Consider the following 24,097-nt stretch of genomic DNA (forward strand, 5'->3'; position numbering starts at 1 on the left):
GCAAATTAGATAGATGCCATGGAAAAATGAGGTATAAGCAAAGTGGGTCCAACTGAATCAGAACAGTAGGAGTGAAGGGGGCGTATATGCATTAAATTCTATCAGAAGAGACACAGGTATAGAAGCAAGAGAATCCAACTACAAGTGAACATAAAATCGAGGAAACATTAGCTCATTATTGTTTGCTGCTCTCAGAAAGTAGCTCTGACAAAACACACACAAAAAAATTTCCCAGTCTTTTAAGATTAGCATACCCTAAGGATAACTGCTAGCCTTGGCTAATTTTAGCCCCATCAACTCAAGATGTAAAGGGGCATGCTTCGATGAAGCAGTTTAGACTGTATAGGTATAAAAAGCTGTTGCATCCTTTTTTCTATTAAAAAGGACAAACCAAAAAGTGAGTTACAATCAAGAACACATTAAGTTGTAAAATCAAGTATTCTAAACTAGGAAAAGCCCGAGGCAGTATTGCGTATAGCAGTATTGCTTACACTCTCTTAATTCACTGCCCCTTTTCCAATGCACAATTGTAATTGATTTAAAAAATAAAATAAAATAAAATAAATCACATACCTTTTTTTTCCTGTAGGTCCCTGCACCTCACTCCACAGACTGGATGAACCTCTTCAGAAGAATCGGGGCTGTCAGTGAGGCTTTTGCCCATAGAGTTTCTTTTGCAATTCACAAATAAAGTCAGGAGTTGTATGTAAATCCAGAAGAGGGGGGGGAGCTGGGAAGGAACACTTGGTTCCCTTTACAAAGAAACCTAAATAAGGAAGTTGAGAGACTCTCTGGACATTCAGATTTTATGCTTGTACCTGTATTTACCAAACATCACACAGCAATTCTGTAGCAAGGTTAACTTCTCACTCAGTTACCAAGCCATGGTATGTCTCCCATTTTATAAACAAGCAACAAAACCAAGATCTTTGGTTTATTTAGCCCAGTCTATTTTTCTATATTAATGGCACAATTATTTATTTACTAATGGAATTTAAATAGCAGTGACCTGATCTTTCCATTCATTTAAACACTTTGCCCTCTGTTGTCCAGAAGTGGAAATCTGCAGGTGAGCACCAGCCACAACCTCAGAGCACAACTCTCCCATTCATTAACGATTTTAATTTGTGCTGAAAAAGAAACATGTTTGTCAACAGAGGGACAGGTGTCACACTAGTATATCTACATACTTACTTTAGTTCCTTCCCCAAACCTTTTTGCCCCTGGTCAGAACAAAAATGGAAGTCAGTATTCTTAGATATTGTCCCCTTAATCTGCCCATGTTAAAATAGAACTTGGTGTGGCTGCTAAAAAACATAGGCAAAATTCTGTAAGAGCTGTTGTAGACTCCTAGAAAGTCAGTGTATGACCCAGAGATGGCCTTTTTAGGTTAGAGTTTCACACAAGTCTCAGGAAGGAAAAAAAGGCCTACTGATGACACTGCATAATAAAGAACTGCGCTTCCATACTGCTGTTTCAAACCCAATTTCATACCAGATACCCTGGGATAGCAAAAAACCCCAAAGATGAACATCACAGTTCTATGTACAATTCTGTTTCTTTAAACAGATCTTTTTCCCCTTTCCTTCTTAGCAAAGAAGAAAAATGGTTTGTATCTTCCTCAAGAAGATTTATGAAAATCCTTCTGAGAATTAAAGTAATGAGTTTGAAAGATACAAAAATGAGAACAAGCTGAAATTACTCCCCTCCACCTTACTAGAAAATTTTTACAATTTGACTTGTTTATAAAATAACTATTTTGCTAAGATGTATCTAGAAGTCATGAGCTATAACCCATTCCTACCTGTTTGAAAGCCCTCTTTTGGATAGTCTCTCAAAACTCAGTGGTTTTGTTCAGCCCTCCACTCTCTCTATTGGCACTTGCCTGGTCCTGTCTTGCAGAACTACTGAAGAAACGAAGATGGCAAGCCATCTGTAATACAAACAATATTATTAAATGAGAAAACACTAGAAACAGACCAGAATGCACGTTACTGTCCAAGGGAACAGTTTAGTAATAAAGACTTCAAGAAGTTCCAGCTGGTTTCACCTGATGAATTTTAGAATAAAGAACACTGCTGAAAAGTCATTTTTTTCATTTCTTAACAAATTAGTACCTTCAGAAACAAAAGGGTCCCAAGATGTTGTTGCACCACCCCAAGCCCCTAACAAAAACTCAGGCCTTGAAAGGTGGGGTGGAATTTTCTTATCTGCTGAACAGCTAGATAATCTCACATTTATGTAAAACAGCAGAGAGAAATCAGCTAACAATATCGCATTGAACTTGGTAAGAAGTAACTCAAATCACTCAACTTGAATCAAGAACTCTCAGAACAACATGCCTGATAGCCAACTACTACCTTTTGTTATCTTATAAACATACGATAACGTATAATACTACCAGAATGATTTAACCTTGTGTTTTATGTGGTTTACTGATAGCAAGACCTTTTTCTTTTTAGTACACGCACAGAAGGGAAAAAGCAAACGAGGAAATAAAGTGCTCTTATCTCAAGCTGAAGCATTTCTTAAGTCACACACACACTTAGAAATTGCCTCATCTCAGGTGCTGGGGACACTATTTTCGTAGCTCTTCATAGTAATTATAGCACAGGCTGTAAATATTATTCGGCTTTTTATACAGCCATACGTGCTAAAAGATATACTGAATGTGATCAATATGCGTAATTTGTGCAACTGATTTTACATATACCATTTACAATAAACTGCTTAACTTCTGAAAATTTAACAAGCTAGTCCATCCCCACAACCAGGATACTGCAGGTGAAGTAGTAACAAGAAGAAGCGATTAAACACTAGTTTTTCCATGAAAACAAACCGCCACAAAACCTACTACAACCATCAGCCAGACTACAGCTACATTATTGCATGACAAAGATACACACATTAACTACAGTTTGTACGTTTTTCTTATTTATTCAAAAGCTAGGGGATGACAAAAGGGGTTAAAATGTTTTATGCCACCTATTTATTACATGAACAAATACTTAATCCAAAGGGACTCGTTTTACAAGCCCCTCTGTCCAAAAACCACACACAAATTAGTTTTTATACACAAATGTTTATTTCTCAAATAAACTTCCCCTTTAAACACAAGGAATGAAATCTAAATCTTCATAAAGATGAATCCAAAATGAAATCCCTCCAGTACATTGTAATCACTGTTTTCTTGGTCACTACTGGCTTTAACTGTTTAACATCAAAAAACAAGGACATATTTAAAAAATCATGCTACTGGTTTCCTAGCTCTGCCTCTGACCAGCTCTATACCGATCGCCAATATTTTAAAATTTTACATCATCAAATCTGAAGCGTTTAATTGAAGAACAGCTGTGCATTAAACACAAACGACTGAACAAGAAGATTATAAGATGTAATCAAGTTCATAACGAATATAGGTGTTCTTTTCATCGTTATAAATTCTTGGATAATGTGCTATCAGAGCATCCTGTGATCCGATGTAGATCGAATTATAAATCTTCCAATAAACATCTCTGACTTTCCTGGCAGGGTGAAACAAACCCTAGAAAACAGAACAGAACAAAATTTATTAAAAACTTGAAGTCTAAATGTCTGTTACTGTATTTAATCAAGTTTTGCACAATAAGCATTTAAAAAAGCAATTATAGTAACTAACACCACTTATTAACAAAGAAGGTACACTAAATGTGCCATTCCCAATTTTTCTGACTATCTAAACTAGCAAGTAGTAACAAAGTACTATGTAGAGACAGATTTTTCTTATCTTTTTCCTGCAGGGAGAAATTTCACTGACTTTATTTCTAGTTTTGTATTCTTCTTTTCAAATAAAAATTAAAACCTGCTGCAGTGCATTTGGTTGGAACTGAGTCTTATCTTTGGTTCTGCTAATTGTGATTCGTGCAGAGCAAGCTAGATAGGGATACATCAGATAAACTATTATTAAACCTAAAAAAATGAGCACAATGTGAAAGCTCTAGAAAAAACAGTTCTATATAATACAAATATACAAAAAAATACACCGTGCAAGCGACTTCTTTCACCTTCCTACTGATGTCAGTATCTACACTGAGGTCCCCCACATAAAAAAAAAAAAAAAAAACACACAGGGAAATTCTGTAACTCTAAATAATAAAATGCTATCACATCTTCTCTGCATTGATCTGTATTACATTCATTCTTGCTTCCCCCTTGTCATGCGAGCTTAGATACTATAGCCAATGCAGCAAGAACTGTTACATGCAATTACACGCTGAAGGCGCCTTCAAATTTTACCACCACATACACATTTACAGAAGCTGAACTGACTAGTGCTGATGTAATGGTATAAATTCTGACCAAAGCACTCTTTTCCAGTGCTTTGTGCTCTTACACAGTTTTGAACATCTTACTGTTTTTCTTGGCTAACAACAAATAATGTTGATTTAATATTAAGCCTATCCTCTCGTTTATTTATCTCACTCGTTACTCGTTCTCATAACTCCTAGCACTATTAATTTATTCCCCGGTCATTAGTTAGTGTCCTCAAAATTTGTGAGATTCTTCTATTTTACAAGTCAGAGTGCCAGGCTATTTTAGCCAATTTATGTTCTAAGTTATCTGCTACTTCTACACAAGTTTCTCAACGTAATCAGCTATCTCACTATACCAAAATCTGTTTATTGCATATTTCAATTATCAATGTCCTTGGTACAGAATGCCATGTTTAAAGACTACTTTAAAGAGACATAAAGCTATACTTTTCCTTTGCTGGAAATGATCTTCAGTTAACTTTTTTGTCTCCTGGAAAGAAGTCCTGTCTGGTAATTGCTGTCTCTGCTATCCCAGCATACATAAGGACATACCTGTAAACAATACTGCAACATTCTGCAGGGACCAATAGCAACTCTGAGGCCCTCCAGAGCCCCCATAACTGCCTGAATGACGTGAGGAGAGGTTTCAAACACATTAGGCCATACGTAATTTAACAAATGATTAAGAGAATCTTCACAGCCAAATCCGTAAACACCAAGAGACATATGTTGCACCACGGCGCTGGCTGTTTGTCTGTGTACGAGATCCCTGCAAAGAGAACAATGGTCTGTTAATAAATTATACTTAGAAGCAACATGATTGGACAAGCATAATATTTCAGTAACACGTTTTTTTAAAGCACTAATATACACTTTTAACCCATACTTACTGACAGCAAGAGGCAGAGTAACAAAAATCAGTAAACTGAAAAATGACGGAGTTTTCTGACAAACTACTGAGCTCTAATTCCACAGCAAAAGTACTAACAACAGAAACTGCAAAAGCAGTTTGAGTGTAAGAAGTCTTGACTCACTTAAGATGCTTCTGTAATTTTCATCTTCAAAAGTATTAGTAAAATAGGAGTAGATAATCTGAATTATTTGCAGAAAATGGCTTCCAAATTATGCTGGTCACTTAACATCTTTAGCGAACAAGGACAACAGGCATATTTGCTATTGTTAAGACCCAGCTATATACTTAAAATACATGACTACAGCTAACTGTACCACAGATAGAAAGAAGTGCACTCACCTGTCCATTAAAGCATCTTCAAGCAATGGTGTAACAGCATAAATGTAATCTTTTCCCATCTCTCCAATGTATTCAAACAGGAAAGAAAGAGATTTTAACACACCATTCTGGACATTCAGTTCTGGAACTCTGTACTCATTCATGAGTGCAGGCAGCACCGTGAAAGGTGAGCATGTTTCAGCTACAATAGCAATTGCTACTGTAGTACACACTCTGTTCTGCCTTTCCTGTACTTTCAAGTTGTTTAGCAGTGTAGCCAATACATCGTGAGGTCTGGAAGAGATAACATGCACGTCCATGTCAACAGATTCAGTGAGGATTTGGATAAAATTAGTTGAGTTTCAAACAGCAAGTGGCAGAAAAGCATGGCTTAGCCCTTAAAGTTTAGATAACTGGGAAACAACATAAACACTGAAACTGTAAACCAGCTTAACTGCATGATCTTATTTTCATAACCAACATTTTTTACTTTCTCTAGGCTTAGCTTTTTTCCTGCCTTCTGTTCTTCCTCTTGTAAACTCTGGAGGATAGCAGTAGCCTTCCAACTATTACCCTCAGCCCACAGGTAATTACAAACTTGTATAAAACCATACACGTTGACAGAAATAGGCAATGTCCTGTGTCCTGCACTGTTATGGCATTCCGTGGTTGCTTGCTGCACCTATGTTAAGTCAGTAATCAGTCACTTATTTAAGAATATGCATAAAGATGGAAATTGTGCTTCATTCTACAATCTGCTGACATGCGGTATCACCTTAGTACCAAAGAATCCTTTGTAAATCAATAAAAATATTGATTTTGCGAAAAATAAGAGAAGAGAGATTGAGTACTTAAAGGAAAGTTTATGAAAGAATACAGAGAGGGTCTGAATGCATATCACAGTATCAAAAATTCATGAGACAAACAGCTCTTATGACCAAATCAGAGTCTAACCTTGCTAGTCTACAAATTTAGTTCAGAAGTACAGCACCCTATGTCAGTGAAGAACAGGTGACTGCATTCTCCTTCTACAAAATGAGTAAAATCAAGTCTGCACATTTACCATGTTAAATGTAGAGAAGTTTGAATGTTTCTCACCAGGAAACTCACAAGCATCACTATGTTAGGTAACGGTGTCTAGAAGCTGATTAGCATTAAACCAACTTACCCAATAGCTTTCGCAATATAACCAAAAGTGTTCACTGTGGCTCTTCGGATAGCTTTCTTGTGAGCTTTTAATAATTCAAGCAGTTCAAAGCAGATCCTCATCCATTCTCTTGCAGAAACATACTCTGCACCTCTGAAAGAGAATAAAGTGAGTTACCTCTTCAGTGATGATAGAAACTTTTAACTAAAATTACATAAATTGTAGCACCTACTCATTTGCTATTAACAGAGGCATATTCCTTAAGCAATTTCCTTCATTAGGTACCTGTTAGTATTAGCTCTTCACTGGTTAACAATGTAGTCAAAATTTATTATATAGCATGCAGTCTGAGTTTGCATAAATGGACAACACACATATTATAATTACATTTTCGCAAACACTTTGTAGTATGTTCAATAGACCATCTGCTAAATATCTCATCTTAAGTTTTACACACAACTTAAGAAATAACAAGAGATATGACAATAATCATCCAGATGCCAAACCCGATACTCAACTTCAGCTTTTGCTACACTAATTGCCCACACAGAGGGTCAAATATTTTATCATTAGCCAGCTTACCGATCTGCAATGCGCCCAACAAGATCAATACAATTTTCCTGTACTTTCTCATGTCTGTTCTTCAAAATAGGTGTAAGTCGTGGCAGCAGATCTTTGATTGGTGGTGTCATCTTGTGCATACCTATTGAATTCAAAGAGGTGTATTTAGTTTTACAATGCCTTTTCATTTTGCTCTTGAACGGGCGTGTTATCAATACACAAACGTACCTATAACATTCACAATAGCCTTAAGTGCTCCGAGTATGCTGCCCAGTACTTCAGGATATTCTTCACCGAGGTACTCATACAACACAACACCCAAGTGTCCCATCAGTTTTTCCTACAACCAAGTAAGAAGATTTAGAAGTTAATGTTCTTCTCCCCTCTCATTACTATGACATACTACAGAAAATTTGGGAGGAGAAGTCAATACAATACCTCTTGACAAGTCTTCATGACAACTGCAGTACGAGAGATCAGGTCAGCAGCCTGCTGCCTAACTTTAGCTGATTTGTTGTTCAAACGCCACAAAACCGTACCACAGATCTGTGGCAAGTAAGGTTTAACTCTTTTGCCTAGAGCATTGACCACTGTGCCAAAACCATTCAGCATCACAGAATCCTGAGTGTAAAAAGAACAAAGGAAAATCAGACCAACAATAACATTACATTTTAATTAAACTTAACATAATCTAACATTTCTAATAAAATGCTAACATTCCAGAGCTTGTTTCTGGATTTTATTAATTACAGCACTCACATTTAAAAAAGGATCCTAAAAATCTAACTTAGAAACATACAAGTGAACCAAATACTAAACACCATTGGCCGTACCTCTGTGGTCTGTTCCTGAAAGGCGTACAAGATGCCATCAATAAGTTGTTCTTCCAGTTTATGATCAATGTCTGCTGCCCCCAGATTTCCCATTATCTTCTCAATTGTTTCCATGACCATTTTTCTGTACTGCTCAGCCTCATCCTTAAGATCATCCACAATTCTAGAAATAATTTCTGCTGCTCCAACTTTATTTGCCAGCTCCACAGTTGTATCAACCAACTGAAATATACAAACGTTAAGCAAACATTGTTAAAATCTACTTTCTACATCTTGAAAATAAATTTCCCCAGACTGAAGAGAAACAGCATCATGCATGTTAAGCCCACTACAAACTGTTTTTACCTTTAGAAATCATCCAATGTTTTAAACAACACAAATGGCGTGAAGTACCCCACCTTACAACTGATGTAGACTCATATACACAGATGTAAAATGTTTTGATAGCCCTTTAAAAACCTGTGAAACTTCTAGCTTTGCACTTCTAAAGCCCTATTCCAAACAAAATTAAGTTTCAGGACTTAAAAGACAAAATTAAGCATCTAGCCTGAATGAACATTCTAATGTGAATTTTATTCTACTGTAAACAGTTTTCCAACTAAAAAAAAAAAAAAAAAAAAAAAAAAAAAAAATCAAAATACCTGTCTGTAGTTTCTTCTGTCCAATGCCATTCTGTGCTGCCAGAAGTGTTTGAAAAAAGGTGGCAAGATTTCTGTTTTAATGTAGTTTGCTTCAACACCATCCGTACCACAACACTGCTTTACCACCTGACAGGAAATGAAAATGCAACTATTTTAATTCTGTGCAGGGTTTGGGGTTTTGGGTGGGATTTTTTTTTTTTGGGTTTTTTTAAGAAAAGGAAAACCATACATATTCAATATTAACGCTAAACAATCATTCTGACATACCTTCAACACAATTTTTTTCATCTCTTCATCAGGAGACTGGAACTCTCTGATAAGGATTAGCATGACTTCTCTGGTATAATAGTTTGCATACTCAGCATCCATGAGTGGAATCAGGTAACCAATAGCCTTCAAAAAGGCAGCCAAACCCTATTTAAATGCAGAAATATGTCTCTAATGAGTTACAGAAGGGATACATCCATTTCAGTTCAAACTAAAGAAAGTATTTTAGACATACCTTTCCTCTGTGTTGACGTATACCCTTCCATAAAGGCTTCAGAACAGAATCGAATGACTCAATACCATAGGGAGTAGCTGCCTCAGCCAAAGCAGCAATAGCCAAAGCACTGATGGTGCGAACTTTCTGCTGCTCATCCACCAGACCTGCAAGAGAATAGTGTTTAGTACCATTTGCACTTCTTGTGACTTAAGTTCAAAACAGCAAAACCAGAAGGGCAGTATAAAAAGGATTAACTTATTTTCAGGAAAACTGAAACACTATTCCTCTTTCAGAGACAGTTGAACTGTTTCTCAGAGTCAAAAGAACACACAAAACAAGGACTTTACTATCACTGTGCCTCACTGGGGTCTAAGTTTCCGAAATATAAAGCGAATGAAAAAAAAAAATTTAAAAATCTTTGCCTGGGAAAGCAGAACTTACCATGTTCAATAATTTCAACCAAGCTCCTGAGGTGAGGCAAGATAGCACAACCCATAAGAATAGCAATCTGCTGTACAATCTTGATGCCAGTGTGCCTAGCCTGCCAGGACTTTTTGCTTTTACAGACAGCTTTCAAGAAGGGTAACAGAGAAGGAATGCCCAAAGCAGAGGCAACGACAGCAAAGGCTCGAGCTGTTGTATTTCGGACGTATTCATCCATATTATCAATATCAGGTCGCATTGTGGAGATCATTGTTGCCAAACCAGCAGCCTGAAAGATAGACATACAAAACGTACCAATTGGATTTATGAACAGCACGGTTAATTCTTCTTCCATGCCTATAAACATGCAGCTATATGTAAGCTAACTTGGTGCCTTAATGAAGGACAGAACTTTACCTTCGCCAAGTTTGAAATAATTTCTCGGCCTTCCACTCTAGCATAGTAGTCTTCATCAATCAGCAGTGGTTCAATGACAACAAGAATCTGAAAAAAAGCGAACAACTTAGTATTTCATTTCATTAATACTTTTAGTAGTATTTCTAGCCCTACTAGATTCCATGAAACAAAGATGAGTACACGGAGCCAAGCTTAAAGCTTTATGATGACTAGAAAAAAATTATTATGTTATTTTTACAGCTCTTTGTCTCTAAAGGACCTGGCCCAGAGATACTACCTGGATCAGGTAAGATCCTCTTCACGCATATAACATTTTAACATCGTGCGTTAATACTACAGAGCCCACACTTCGATCACACTACAAGAATTTAAATTTTGGCTTAAGAAGAAATATGAAAGCAATTATGCTAAAAAAAATCATCCTCTTCTGATATGCAAATAAAATATACACTTCTCCCAGCAATGATCAGAAAGAGCGAATCAAAGATGAAATAATAAACTGCAACAGACCTTGTGTACATATGGTCGGACCAAGTCATCCAGTTTGTAAAGAATTCTGTCGATGACTTTGACAAGCAAGTGACGTTCCTGATCTTCAAGCGTTGGTGACATCAGCAGAGGCAGAATCTGATTAAACAACGGCCCTGCTCCAAATTCCCGAGCTTTATCAGTAATTTGTCGCAATGCAGCCTAAACAAAACCAAACAGTCTATGGTTAAACTGATAAGAGGATAAAGGAAACAACACTGAATAACTACAAAACAGGTAGACATTAACCAAGTTTAAATGTAATTCACTGTAACCAGAGACTTCAAAATACTTGCTCCTACCACTGCAAAAGTACTTCAAACAATTTTATGCTGATCTATTTAAAAACGAATGCATGAAGACAAAGACCCTTACGTTAGCTTCCATATGTTCAATTTTCAAGAAAAGCATACTCCTGATCTAATATTAAGAATAGCTCCATCTGAAGAGTAGCTTATACAGCACTTACACCTAGGCAGCTTGGTGCTACGGTCAATTTGGAGCAAAACTCTGGAGAGAAGACTGCTAACATATTGCATAACACGTAAGGCTGAAACTTAACTAACAGCTACACTGCTAGTTTAAGTGCAAAAAGCAAAATCCAAAAAACTACAAAAAAGGAAAAAGCACAATAAATCTAGTTTCTCACAACTGTAAAAAAAAAAATTATATAAGCCATATACTATTCAGTGACTGACATCACTGTACAAAGAGCAGCAATACTAAATTATATTGCATGACAAAAAGCCACACAGATATAAAAGAGGAAGAAAGCACTAATCAGGTATCAAAGTTTAGGAGACTGTCTTAAAGAGAATCCCATGGGCAACCAAAGCTAAACCTGAAAACAAATGCAGATTTTTGAAAAATGAAATTACATAAATGCATCTGCCAATTGATCTTACCTTTCTCATGGGAGGTGTGCCATTCTTTATTTTCAGAAGTAATTTCATTATTTTTCTCTCCTTCTGTTCCTCAGGACTTAGAGTTGATTCATCAACATCAACCTACAAATAATTACAGACAAGTAAACAGGCATTGCTACATACTTAAAAGAAATCAGGAAACTTTAATCAACATGAGTGAAATCTTATTTACCAGCAGTTTATCAAAGTACTGGATGTCATCTGGTTTTAGGAATGGAAGATTGCCAGATGGCTGGTCATTAACACTCTTCATAGTCCGGTCTTCTGTCTGCATGTGGAATCCAGTCATACCACCCAAAGGTGTTGGAGTTGCTGTAAGCTTACGAGCTGGAGTGCGAATAGGTACATAACCAGCTGGTGGGGGAAGAACCTACAGAAGAAAGAACAAAATTTATCTTATCACAACAGATAAAAAGAGGAAGGAATCAAATACAAAACACCATGAAACTTCTATCTTCCATTTTATTTGCCTGGGGACTTGTGCGGGTGTTATTGCATACTTTAGATCCCATGTTCATAGCAATACAAATTAATTCACCATGACAGTTAGTATTCATGCTTATCCTGTGCTGATGATATTTCAGAAGAAAGCTCACTTTCATTGCTGAGAGCGTGGATAGTAAACTTCGAAGTCTCTTTACAAAGTACGAAAGAAGCACTTCAGTATCTGTACCAACACAGCATAGTTGCTGACTTATAATTTGTGACTCTCTTCTATGTTTTTCTACATCTGGACTTAATATTTTTATCAGTCCATTCAGAACTCCTTTCTGGCCTTGACAGGCGTTCCCAACCTTGAGAATCAGAGAAAGAACTGGCCTTTGAGATCACCTTTAGTTCTCCCTTTCTAATGGATTTACAATAAATCAGTAACCTAACGCCTACAATCAATAATAACATGATACATTCTACTTCTGGGAAAACTTGGTGTAAAAAAAAAATTCTTTTAATTCAATATCCCCTGGCAGAAAAAAAAAAACCCAACAAACAAATCATGGTCTCCTGTATTTTAATCCAGATAAGTTACCTTATATCCTTCTGGAAACATAGCATCCAATTCTTCATCAGAAAGTGGTCTGTTTCTCTCATCAATTTCCCTTTCCCAACGCCAAGCCTGAAGCTGTTCAGGAGTCATGCTCATGATATGACCTATATTCAAATTTAAAAAAAATATATATTAAAAAAAGATTTTTAAAAAATCCTTTGTATGCAGAAAGAGATGACTTGTTTACTTAACCTTTAAGTGCTCTCTTGAGCCAAAGATTCCATAGCACCTCAAACGTGTAGCCAGTAAGATATCAAACTTTTAGAGAGCTTTTTATCAATTTTTTACCGACTACACTTAACAGGAACAGACATACAAACTTAGTCTCAATTCTCCTCCAGAACTGAGCTGCTGTGGGCATTAAAAATGGTAAACTGAGCGTATACCAACTGCTTTCATACAGGCATGAGAACATGTTAGGCAGAAGTTTGTTTCAAAATACAATACGAAGGTAAATGCTTCAACTCCACAAAAGAAATTGAAGCCTTAAGAAAACAGACTGGGCTTACCTGGTGTAGGAGTTGCCATGTTCATAGCTGGTGTACCAATGGGTGTTTTGCCAGGTGTCAGAACCGGAGTGCTGCCACCCATCTGGCTAGCAGGTGTTTCATCCCATCGAGACTTTCTTTTACTTGCTCCTGGGGTTGGTGTCTCACCAATGGAGTCGCCACCTCTATCTGTACGAGGCGTCTCAGCCCATCCACTGCCATGTCCCGGAGTATCTATGGAAAAACAAAACAATTTTTGCTGAACAGTATGTATTCCAACTATCCATTTTCTGTATCTCATCCTCATTTCTACACAAATCAAGAGGTATCAAATAAACTAGACAAAAAGTAAAGACTACTTTGGTGACCACTGAAAAAACACATCCATTACACTAAAGGCATCCAACAGAGAACTTCATTTTATGAAAAAAGCATGTCATTTTACTGCTGAATCTTCGCATAAATAGATAAAATTCTAAAGAATACAAAAGAACTCAAATGTTCTAGAGATTGGACAAAGTACTCCACGTACTCCCTTGACAAAAACATTAACGAACAATGGTGTTTCATTGTTCTCTGACACATGAGCCTAACTCGAATCAGGCAGGAAAGAAAATGCTTCCAAAACTTGGTTTAATGCTAACCGCTTCAAAAAAAATCAACAGTTCAAAAACACCACACACAAGCGTATCACAACAAGCAATTCAACGTGAGCTCCTTCAGTATGTCCTTTACATATTAAAATCCCAACCTGCAGCAGTCACTAGATACACCACAAAACTTTGATTCAACTTTTGAGCCCAAGGTTCCCAGATGTGAATTAAGCTAACAGGCAGAACTCAACGCTACCGACTCAGACAAAAACATCACCTCATATCAACCACTAGATGTCAGAATATAGTTACTTCTCGCCCGACTTCTGAATCTACTTGTTTACTTAAGGTGAAAAAATCCTATACAATTAACCATTCAAAACTTATTATGCGCTTTCCAGTTCACCATAAATACCTCTTTCTGTTTTAGGCGTTTCATCCCATCGATTTTTACGTGCACTGGAAGTGGCACCTCCGTGGCCTGGTGTTGCATGACCGGGTGTGTCCCGCCCGGGTGTTGCAGCTCCTGCTGGTGTATGACTGGGAGTTGGATCCCATATTTTTGATCCTGGGGTGGCACCAGGAGTTTCACTACCCTTTGCACGGCCTGGAGTTTCATCCCATCGGAGAGATGGTGTATGTCCAGGAGTCTATATAAGACAAACCCAAAAGTATTAATATCTCTTATACTATACAGTGAAAGACTGCTAGTTACTCTTTTTTAGTAGAGTAAGAAACTTCCGCTATTCAAGAGGATTAGCATTAAAAATGTCTTCTGTAGGTACGGTGATGAACACTAGGATTATTACCTCTGCTTGATCCCAACTGGATAATTTTTTAGGTGTAGCACCAGGAGTCTGATCAGCTGTCTGATCCCAACGCCGTTTGCGTTTTGAAGGTGGCTGGGATGCGGCTCCATTGACGACTTTAAGCTCTCCAGCTTTAGCTTTTTCAGCTAGTTGTTGCCTAATTTCCCTCTGTTCAAGGGCACAAACAGACAAACGTAAGAAACAGATTTCTTAAGGAGGTCTTTTCAGAATACACTTTCAAAAGAGATTTTTACAGCTGGATCATATCTTTTTATGCTATATTTTGAGGTTTTGCTCAAATAACAGGCAATTAGCTACTGTTTTAATTTCAAGTTCATTCTCTTTTCAAATTCTGTTATACTGACAGTTCAGCTATGTGTTTGGAGAAGCTGTTTTTAAATCGATTTCTTATAAAAGCCATTATTACAACAAATGCAAACACATAGAGAATTTTGAGTGCTATCAGTTTCTGTGACCTATATGTATGCCTTAAAAATCATTCCGTATCTGTTTCAAACCAGTTCCGCTTCAGTAAATTGGAGGTGGATGAGTCAGAAAATGCATTCATGTGAGTTATATCCCATGACATAAGAAAGCACTGAAATTCTTATTTAAAATTCTGAGATGACATTGTTAAAACAGCATGCTAACCCAGACTGTTTTCCACTTACCAACAGATCCATTAACAGTGCAGTAAGATTATCAAAATTATGAACTAATTCCTTAATTAAGGTAAGTCAAGTAGGGTAAATCAATGTAAATCTACTGGAACTACAAGATCTTGCTCCAATTAACAAGATGGCACTGTTGGTATTATACAAGAAGTTTGGTTATATTACCTATATCTTCTTACCTATGAAAATGAATTTTTAACAGCCATGAATAAAAACATGTACTTTTACTTTTTTTTTTAATATTTATAACCAAATGTCAACCTTAGACCAGTGCAGTATCTGTTGTAAGTGCTTCAACAAAAGCCTTTTAAAACCTCCTGTTACACAGAGCTCACAAAACCAAACATCTCTGACACTGAATACCACTCAGTGACTGTTAGTTTTTGTCTGTCATCCTCTGAAAGAAAATAAACCACAAAAATTCCAAGTGCTATAATTAAAATATATTGACACTATTTCCCTCTCCATTGTTCAGGTACTATATAGAACAGCTCTTTTTCAAAAATTTCATCTTCAAATTCTACTGACTTTCAACACGTGAAGAACAAGATTCTTTAAAGAAAAGGACTTTTAAGTCAAGACAGAAAGTCAACAGAATTTCTGTTCCCACTTTCTTAACATGCTTTCAAAGACTGTAAAAAGTTCAAGTGGAAAAGCCTCCCCCCTCCACACACACCTCTTCTTTTGTTAAATGCTGTTCTCGCATAACATCCATGTATGTTCTGGCATTCATTTTAGGATCTGGTGTCTTCCCTCCTGCGGAAGAGAACAGCAACAGGAATGGAGCACAATGAGTACAGGATAAGCAGAAACTACCGACTTTTTCTATTGTCCTGCTCTAATATTATATTATTCCATGATCATTTAATTTTACTTTTTGATTGAAAATTTTAAAAATTACATGTATCTTACGTTTATTCAGTTTGCTGATCAATTTAACCTGTTCGAACACAAACATAACTACTGCAGTTTCAAACAAATATTTTAAAGCCGATATAAATGATAAAATGACAACACAGTTAAGAGTCTTCAGAAGTGATGGGTTCCTGGGTTGCTAATCCGGAATACGTACACTTTCGTGCCTTTGTCTCCATCAGCAGTTCTGACTTCAAGCAGCAGAATAGAAGCCTAGAAAATTATCTCTTTACCATTAGTAACACTTTGGAAAGATATTTATATTCAAAACATTACCTTGTGTAAGCTGTTAAATCCTAGTTGTTATCTGACTATAAATTACTATTGCATACCTAAGTAATGTTTAAAATGTTTTATCATAAAGACCCATTTATAAGTTTGACAAATCTGGACATGCCTCCCAGATCTTCTAGTGTCATATTCTAAAAGGGCTTCATTAACAAAAAGCACCAAAACAAAAAACCCCAAAAAAATGTTTGATGACACTTTCCCCCTCTTCTCTTCTCTAGGTACAACTGTGATTGGGAGCTGAATGCAATACAGTACATACACCACCACAATGATACTCACAGGTAATGGGTTTTGTATACCATATGTTGTTTTATGCTGTGTATCTTGCGTTAATTAAACTTTTTAATACTTTACAAGAAGCCCAACTTTATAAAAACGAGACTTGTCAAGAAAAACACTTTTCTTTAAGAAAAATGTGCAGATTTGCTATACAAGTGGCATAGCATTATAATTTAGGGAAAAAAATAAACTTCTTAAACATTTCTATGCTGAAGATCATTGCCCAATTGGCTGTGTCATTCTGACACTAGCTTTGATAGGACTTTCCTTTGGAATACTTTTTCACCATAATCTACACAGGATGTGTTGAACTGCACCCTTAAGAATGCAGACAGGACTGGCATATAGCAGTACTGCTGTAGGAAAGAAATTAAGGACAGTTAGTATGGGCCTGTGAATTCTGACAATACATGTTTATATCAATTACAATTAAGCAAGTAAAATAATTAATATCCCTATTAATTCATGCAGGCTGAAATTCTCATTTGTAAAACCTGCAAAATAGCTACTAATTTTAAGCCAACAGGCACCTTATTGCCACACGTGAAACTCACTCACCTCAAGAAAGTTTCTGTCAGACCCACTAACACCCCTTTTTCCTGACTTCCATTCTAAAATTATCAGAACAGACTTGAACTAGAAATAGTATCAAGGTCTTATATATGCTTTTCTTTCTTTTAGCTATACCACCTAAGTTTACATAGGATGGTAAGAATTAGGTGCTCTATTTTGAGAACTAGCATTTCAAAAGCAGTAACCCTGTAAATCTATGACTTGGAATGAAAACTTTCAAGGTACTGAAAGAATCTGAGCACTCAATACACAAGTTGTTCAACGTATAATGCACAACCCAAAACAAAATGAAAAGAGAAACCTTTAACCCTTTGTGTTTCTATGGCAATGGCTCATTATTTTCTTGTCCTTCTACCTGGAAAGAAAACTTGTATTATAAAGATGAAGAATATGGCATCTAGGTTTTCAACCAAATCTCTATGAAAAGGGGATGTTTAAAACAAAACTAAGTTTATAAGCATGCCAACAAAAATCAAAGGGCTAAAGACAATTAAAGACAACAAATTCCATAAAGGGTATAGAAAAGTCAAAATAAATTACCATCTGCAAAAGGATCAAGACGCTCAGGGGAAATTATCATCATCCGCCTGTGCTTTTTGTACTCATCTTCCCGATCTGCAATCTTTTGAGGACGGTGTTCTGCAAAAGGATCATACTAAAAAACGAAAAAAGCTTGTTAGTCACATAAGTATGAAGAACAATATGAAACGTGTCTGGTGACCATAAGCCTGTATTTCATTTTCAGTATTACTAAAAATGCCTACTTTATTTTTAAACTCAACTACGCAGGAATGTCGAAACACTATGCTAACATAAATTTTACTTCTGAAATTGGATTTATTGTTTTTAACACGGAATTTCTTATGAAATGAACTAGTAAATTTTTGTCAGAAGTTAAGAAGTTTATTCCCTCATTACAAAAGCATTTCATGCTGTCAACCTTTCCCCTTCTTTTTGCAGGGGGACTTAATAATACTTCCAATGCTTTTAAATGTCACAGAAAAATATTCCAGGAACATAAAACCTACGTCATTACATTTTCTTTACAAAAACAGAAATATAAAGGACATTAAGTTTTCCATTTTTTTTCCAAGTTCTGACCTATCAATTTTTTCATAGTTTAGCATATACGCTCACATTGCCTTTACATTCAGAAGTTGCAATTTTTATCACACTGTGGAATTCTAAACTAAAGCAGTAACAAGCTTACAGTAAAATTAAAATACCATAGGTCTTTACATACACCTTATATTTCCAGAAGACAAGACCTGATCTCGAAAAACGTTAATGCTTTTTTCGCCTAATACATACAACAGTGTTTTATTGTGCCTTCAATGAAGACATACCTGTTCAGTAGACTGTGGTATGTCATTAAGCAATGCCACTGGAGCATGGTACCCTGGCTTCTTCTGCCCAAGCAAACTTGTAGAAGGGTAGTCATCATCATCCTGTCAGGAAAAAGACAAAGCAAATTTATCATGTAGCTATTATATTTAGATACAATCATGTTAAACTAACATACTGTGATCGTAGAAAAGATGAAAATGGACAACTAGAGTAGTTAATTCCACATTTTAGCAAGCTTTTTCATATAGCTATTTTATTACTCCCAAACTGCTGAATCAGATACACCTACCCAACATCACCAAAAAAAATACCTTCTTCTCTGCAAGACTCAAGTATTCTGCAATACGCTACACTTAAACAAGTATGCTGTTTACACTAATTATACAAAAAATCTATTTCATATTAACACTATTGATACAGCTCCCTAGTTGGTATGTGAGAACTGGTGCACAGAAATTCAAACCATTTTTTATTAAAAGCCAGACAGACATAGGACAAAACTTCAATAAATAACCCTATAAAAAGCTTCAGAAACAGTGAAAAAATCAGAAATATACTAATGTCAATTTAGTTATACCTTATCAAAATCGCAATAACAAATACTCAGAATGTGAAGATGCTTTTGCTATTTCCTCCTATTAGTAGTTACTTTCTGTGCAATAATTTACAGCAACCCAAAAGGAAAATTGCTCTTAAAACTATGAACTGATTTCAGTGAGACCCTGTAATGGAAAGTTTTAATTAAGGCATTCTTAGAAGTCTAAAAATGACACATAGTACATCACTAAAGAAAAATACACCAACTAGTACTAAACTGAACATAACAATCTTCCTTCCTCTTAAAAATATAATTCACTCAGTGTAATATGTAGTTGCCTATGTATTTATGGTCAGAACTGTAGTTCCTGACTGCTCCTGCGACTGAAAATGTGGTCAAATGTTTACCAGTAGAAATTAACGTAAAGTAATCTTACAAGCAGGATACATAAGAACATAATACAGTGAAAAAGCCAAATCTTAAAAACTGCTCTGAAATGAAGTAGAAATAGAAATCTTAATATAGTGCACTTAAGTTTCTTGGACCAAGTCTTATTACATTTTTGTTTCACTATTATTTTTCATCTTGCCAGCAAAGCTAGTGCTGATTAAGTACCAGACCACAACTTTTTGCCTTCTGCTTGGGCCTACATGACTTTCAAAGCACAATCCATGAAGTACAAGACAGACTTAGAAGTTATGAGCTTCCCGAATAAGACATATTTGGTCCAGTATGTCTTTGATGACAATAACTGCTTTTACTCCAGCAACTGCTATTAAAAATTACTCAAAATAAATTCCAAAATACTTAGAATGCATTCCGTAAACAAACAAATAAATTATATCACTTACATCTTCCAATTCGGTTGCTGCAATAGAAGTGACGTATCCAGCAAACCTGCTGTCACTGCCACCATAAATTTCTTGGTCATAATATCCTGTGGAATCAAGGCCTACTCCTTGTGCTTCATCAAGGGCGGGCTTTTTTCCTTGAATTTCTCGAATTTGTGCTTCAATATCTAGGGTAAAGACACCCAAAAAAAAAAAAAATCAGGTCTTTAAACACATACACACAAAATGTAATACTCGTGTTACTATGTACAGCCAACTGCGTTTTTCACCCAATCTCAAAGATTATCTCAAAAGAAATAAACAAATGTGACACATAAAACTACAAAATCATGTTTATAAGCAGCTTTTCCTTAAGTTGCAATACTATCCAGCAAAAACTACGTCAACACCACAGTAGTATTTCCCAACACTACACTGATACTTTCTCAACGAATGTAATCCCGTCATTAAAAAAGAGCCTTTCAAAATGTTACCACCAATTAAAAAAAACAATTTTGCTAATTTTAACAAATCTGTTCAAAAGAGCTACTGCTTGTCAAATCTGAGAACATTTAATAAAACAACACAGTATTGCATTATCTAACATATGGCAAAGCTGTATTATCTTTGAGCAAATAAAAAAAACCCCAAAACTCTAACATGCCACTGGATACCAAGTTAGCAAAAAAAAAAAAGAAAAGAAAAGAAAAAAAAAGCTTAAGACAAGCTTCTTTTCACCCTGGCAGCTCAAATGTTATTTACTCATGACTATTCCTGCCTGCACCACTGTCTTTGAAGAGTCTACTATTCTTCTGGATAACAAAAGCTCACCCTTCAAACAGGACAACTGGGAGCTTTGTCATTCTTTTAACATATCAGGGTCCGACTCTAATCAACTCTGGTGGCCATCTTTGACCTTAGAAAAGGGTACTTTCAGAAAGAACATTAACTTGTTAACCCAGAAAACAAGGAACCAAATTAAAACATGCTTTCCTCCTACCTGTTGTAATGTAACAAGTAAATAAGTTACAGTAATCCAGCTGTCTTCAACAAATGTAATTGTGATGAAGGTGTATTAAGGCACAGCTAACCCCATGAAAATTATTACTACTTCCATCTGAATTTTATTTGATTCAATATATACATAAAGAAAATGCCCATCCTATGTGAATTTCAGTAGATTAACAATTATTTTCACAACCAAAAAAATACTCAAGAGTTGCATTTCACAGCAGAAGGAATACAAAGGATCATGCTTGAGCAGGAGGGTTGGACTATATGGTCTCAAAAGTCCCTTCCAACCTTAATGATTCTGTGATTCACCCTCTCCCATCTGAACTGGCATTGCCTGGTACATTGCCTGCTACATTTGCCAATTCACAATAGCCACATGAAATTGTATTCATAAATAAATACTGACTACTCACTAAGTTTTTTACTATGGTTGCTCATTTCTCTTTTTCAGGACGAATAAATTTCACAAGGTTTTCCCATCAAGGTATCTTAAAAAAAAAAAGACACTATACTACAATATCTGCTAACAAACCTGGCAAAAATTAAGATCAGAATACTTTTTCTTAAAAGGTAAGATAATTGCTAATCCAAATTATTGGACCTGAGACATAAAAGGGGGGTGGATTGGTGATTTTTGGTTGGGTTTGGGTTGGGTTTTTTTGGTGATTGAAAGACTGTAGATCAGAATTGACTAGTTTAAAAGTTTAAACTGTCAGCCCTGTAAACTTCAAGACTTAAAGTCAAGGTTGATTCCTTTTCTTATCACAAACTGCTACTAATAAAAAAAAAAAACAAAACAAACCCCAAAAAAAACCCAAACCACAAACTGTTAGCCAAATGCAGAAAAAAAAACCCAACGCTGTAAGCCTCCTGTACAAAGGCATGTTTTCTACAGAGGTAACTCAACATACAGTTTTACCTGACAAACCTTTGCTACATAGCTATGAGTGAGAACAGCAGGATTAAGCATTCGTGTACAACCTGCAGGACCGGCAGTTAGAAACACTGACCACTTTAAGCAGAGTAAACCGGAGAGCAAATCCGCAATTCCCGCAGTGGTCTAGTGGCGAAACAAAGAAACAACAGAAGTAAGCATCTAAACTCATCAAGAGTCCTATGCATAGAAGATACATTATAGTAGCTGATAAGGAGAATCTTGCTCCAGCCAGTTAAGGGCTTCCATCAAACTTCTGCAGGTAGAAGAGGGTAACTTGAACAGTCACCTCTGTTTTACAGAAACTCATGGTATCTGCCTTGAACTCATGAGAAGCTGAAACCTGACAAAAGCCTTACACTGCTGGCCATGATCATCTGCTGAATCCTGCCCCCAGGTACATCCAGCTCCCCCTAAAACCCCGCACAGCACAGTGGATTCCACTGAGTCCAGAACTGGAGACACGTTGCTCCTCATTATGTTACTTCCTGGGGAAGCAGTAGAATGAAACCACTGCAAATTAGGAATCCCTGTCTTGCCCACAGAGGACTCTGATCATCTTCAGAGGCATACCATATGTACCCTGTTTGTTAGTGTCATCTAAGGTATTCCATTTTTGTGAAGTCATCCTATGGCGTGTTTATGGAACTGATACAACTGAAATACTTTTCTTGCATATTTTTAGTTATTTCTGTTTCTTCCGAAGAGCAGATCAAGTTCCTGACTCCTCTTGCAGCCTGGCGCAATGCAGCACTAGGGCGAAAGGGAATACCTGAAGATTCCATTGCTACCAAGGACAACACTACTAGCACCAACTGCTTTTGGAGTACAACAGTGTTTCTTATTTCTAAAGAGCGCAGAACAACACACTGCCTCTTTAGTAGCATATTTACTCCTAACAACTCCTGTTGTTAGTGTTCTAACAACACACTGCCTCTTTAGTAGCATATTAACTCCTGATAGCGCATCCATAGCTGTAACCAACTTCCAACACAAAAAAAGCCTACAGATCTTGCCTGCAAGATCTTTCCATCATGCCTAAAAGCCTTTCTATCATCTGTCCACTGAATCAACCTGACCATATCACTCAGCCAAATAAAGCACCAGTAAGTACCCTGCCACACATGATGGGCCAGAGATTTGCTTGTCCATGGGCTCGCACCACTACTACCATCAATAGAATCTATTAAAACAATTGTGGTATTTCTGCAGCAAAAGCATTAATTCGAAAATATTTTCTTATCAGTAGTTCTTATCAACACTTTACATACTAAGGCCCTAGTCTCTTATTTTTAAAATAGCTATATTTACTGAAGAGGGCAGGGGTCTCATTTATTATTGGCCTTCTGCTTTAAATTACAATGACTACAAGTTTGCAGGCTAAGGAGCACTCTAATTTTCTTACAGCAAAACCTGCTGCATTATCTATATCATAAAAGAAAATCTGCATATAGTCTACAGGGTTAACAAATCCCCACTTACGGCCACCATAATTTTCAATTAATGCCAAGCAGTCTCTAAGTGCTAGCTTAAATGAAGCACTCTGAAGAGAACACCCATTTGATGTGCCACGAAGCCCCTTTAACCAGAAGGTCTAAAAGGTCTGTAGCCAGAGGTAGCCAAATGGTCAGTTTAGAAAGCATCACATACTTAGCTGGAAACAAGTATTTTGACATTAAAGATGTGTTTACCTTTGTTGATCTAACTAGTACTTTCTTGAAAAAGCTCACAACCTATTTGACAAAGCACTTAAATACAAATCAAATTAAGAGTAATCACAAAGCTTAAAAATACATTGTGTAAAGCAACGTACTTGTTTATGTCCTGGTTGACTAAATCATCAAACAGAAACTTCAGTCAAAGACAGAAAAACAGTAAAGTGAATGGGATTTAAAATAAGGAGGGGGATAATATGCTTCCTACTGATCATTCCTTTTTCTGTATTTTACACAGTTTAACACATTCCGGTATTTTAGAAGACGTAACTTTAACATGCACAGTTGACTTGAAACATAGCATAAATGTTGAATATTACTAACGTCAACATATTTGAATTCAAAGTCACTGAAAATCTAGCTCACAACCAGATCTTGATAGCCTTTCTCAAAACATATACTTCATTACCATACATGTAGTTCTACTTGCATCGTTTGCACTGTAAGAAATTACTCCGCGTGAAAAAAGAAAGAGACCCTGTACTGAAATAGTATTTTACAGCGTAAATAGTTTCTATGTGTTCATGCCTTATCATATTTTTGCGCATGTAGCTTGCCCGGTGCAGCTC

At 36.4% G+C, this 24,097-nt stretch overlaps 1 protein-coding gene across 1 annotated transcript; it reads right to left on the minus strand.

The window, feature by feature from the left end:
* Positions 1 to 2,912: 2,912 nt before the first annotated feature.
* On the minus strand, positions 2,913 to 22,290 carry SF3B1 (splicing factor 3b, subunit 1, 155kDa). The gene is made up of 25 exons (XM_009890228.1): positions 22,173 to 22,290; positions 19,887 to 20,053; positions 18,497 to 18,598; positions 17,691 to 17,805; positions 15,769 to 15,848; positions 14,419 to 14,586; positions 14,025 to 14,259; positions 13,038 to 13,250; positions 12,511 to 12,632; positions 11,656 to 11,853; positions 11,463 to 11,564; positions 10,540 to 10,719; positions 10,030 to 10,116; positions 9,631 to 9,901; positions 9,208 to 9,353; positions 8,973 to 9,119; positions 8,706 to 8,831; positions 8,065 to 8,286; positions 7,670 to 7,852; positions 7,460 to 7,571; positions 7,253 to 7,373; positions 6,692 to 6,823; positions 5,545 to 5,817; positions 4,845 to 5,061; positions 2,913 to 3,544 (listed from the first exon to the last, which is right to left on the minus strand). Exons 1-25 carry the CDS (start codon positions 22,288 to 22,290, stop codon positions 3,386 to 3,388), a joined length of 3,996 nt encoding a protein of 1,331 aa, XP_009888530.1. The 3' UTR covers positions 2,913 to 3,385.
* Between the last annotated feature and the right edge of the window lie 1,807 nt (positions 22,291 to 24,097).

This window comes from Charadrius vociferus, unplaced genomic scaffold (assembly GCF_000708025.1).
Source record: "Charadrius vociferus isolate BGI_N301 unplaced genomic scaffold, ASM70802v2 scaffold147, whole genome shotgun sequence".
In the NCBI taxonomy this organism is placed as follows: domain Eukaryota; kingdom Metazoa; phylum Chordata; class Aves; order Charadriiformes; family Charadriidae; genus Charadrius; species Charadrius vociferus.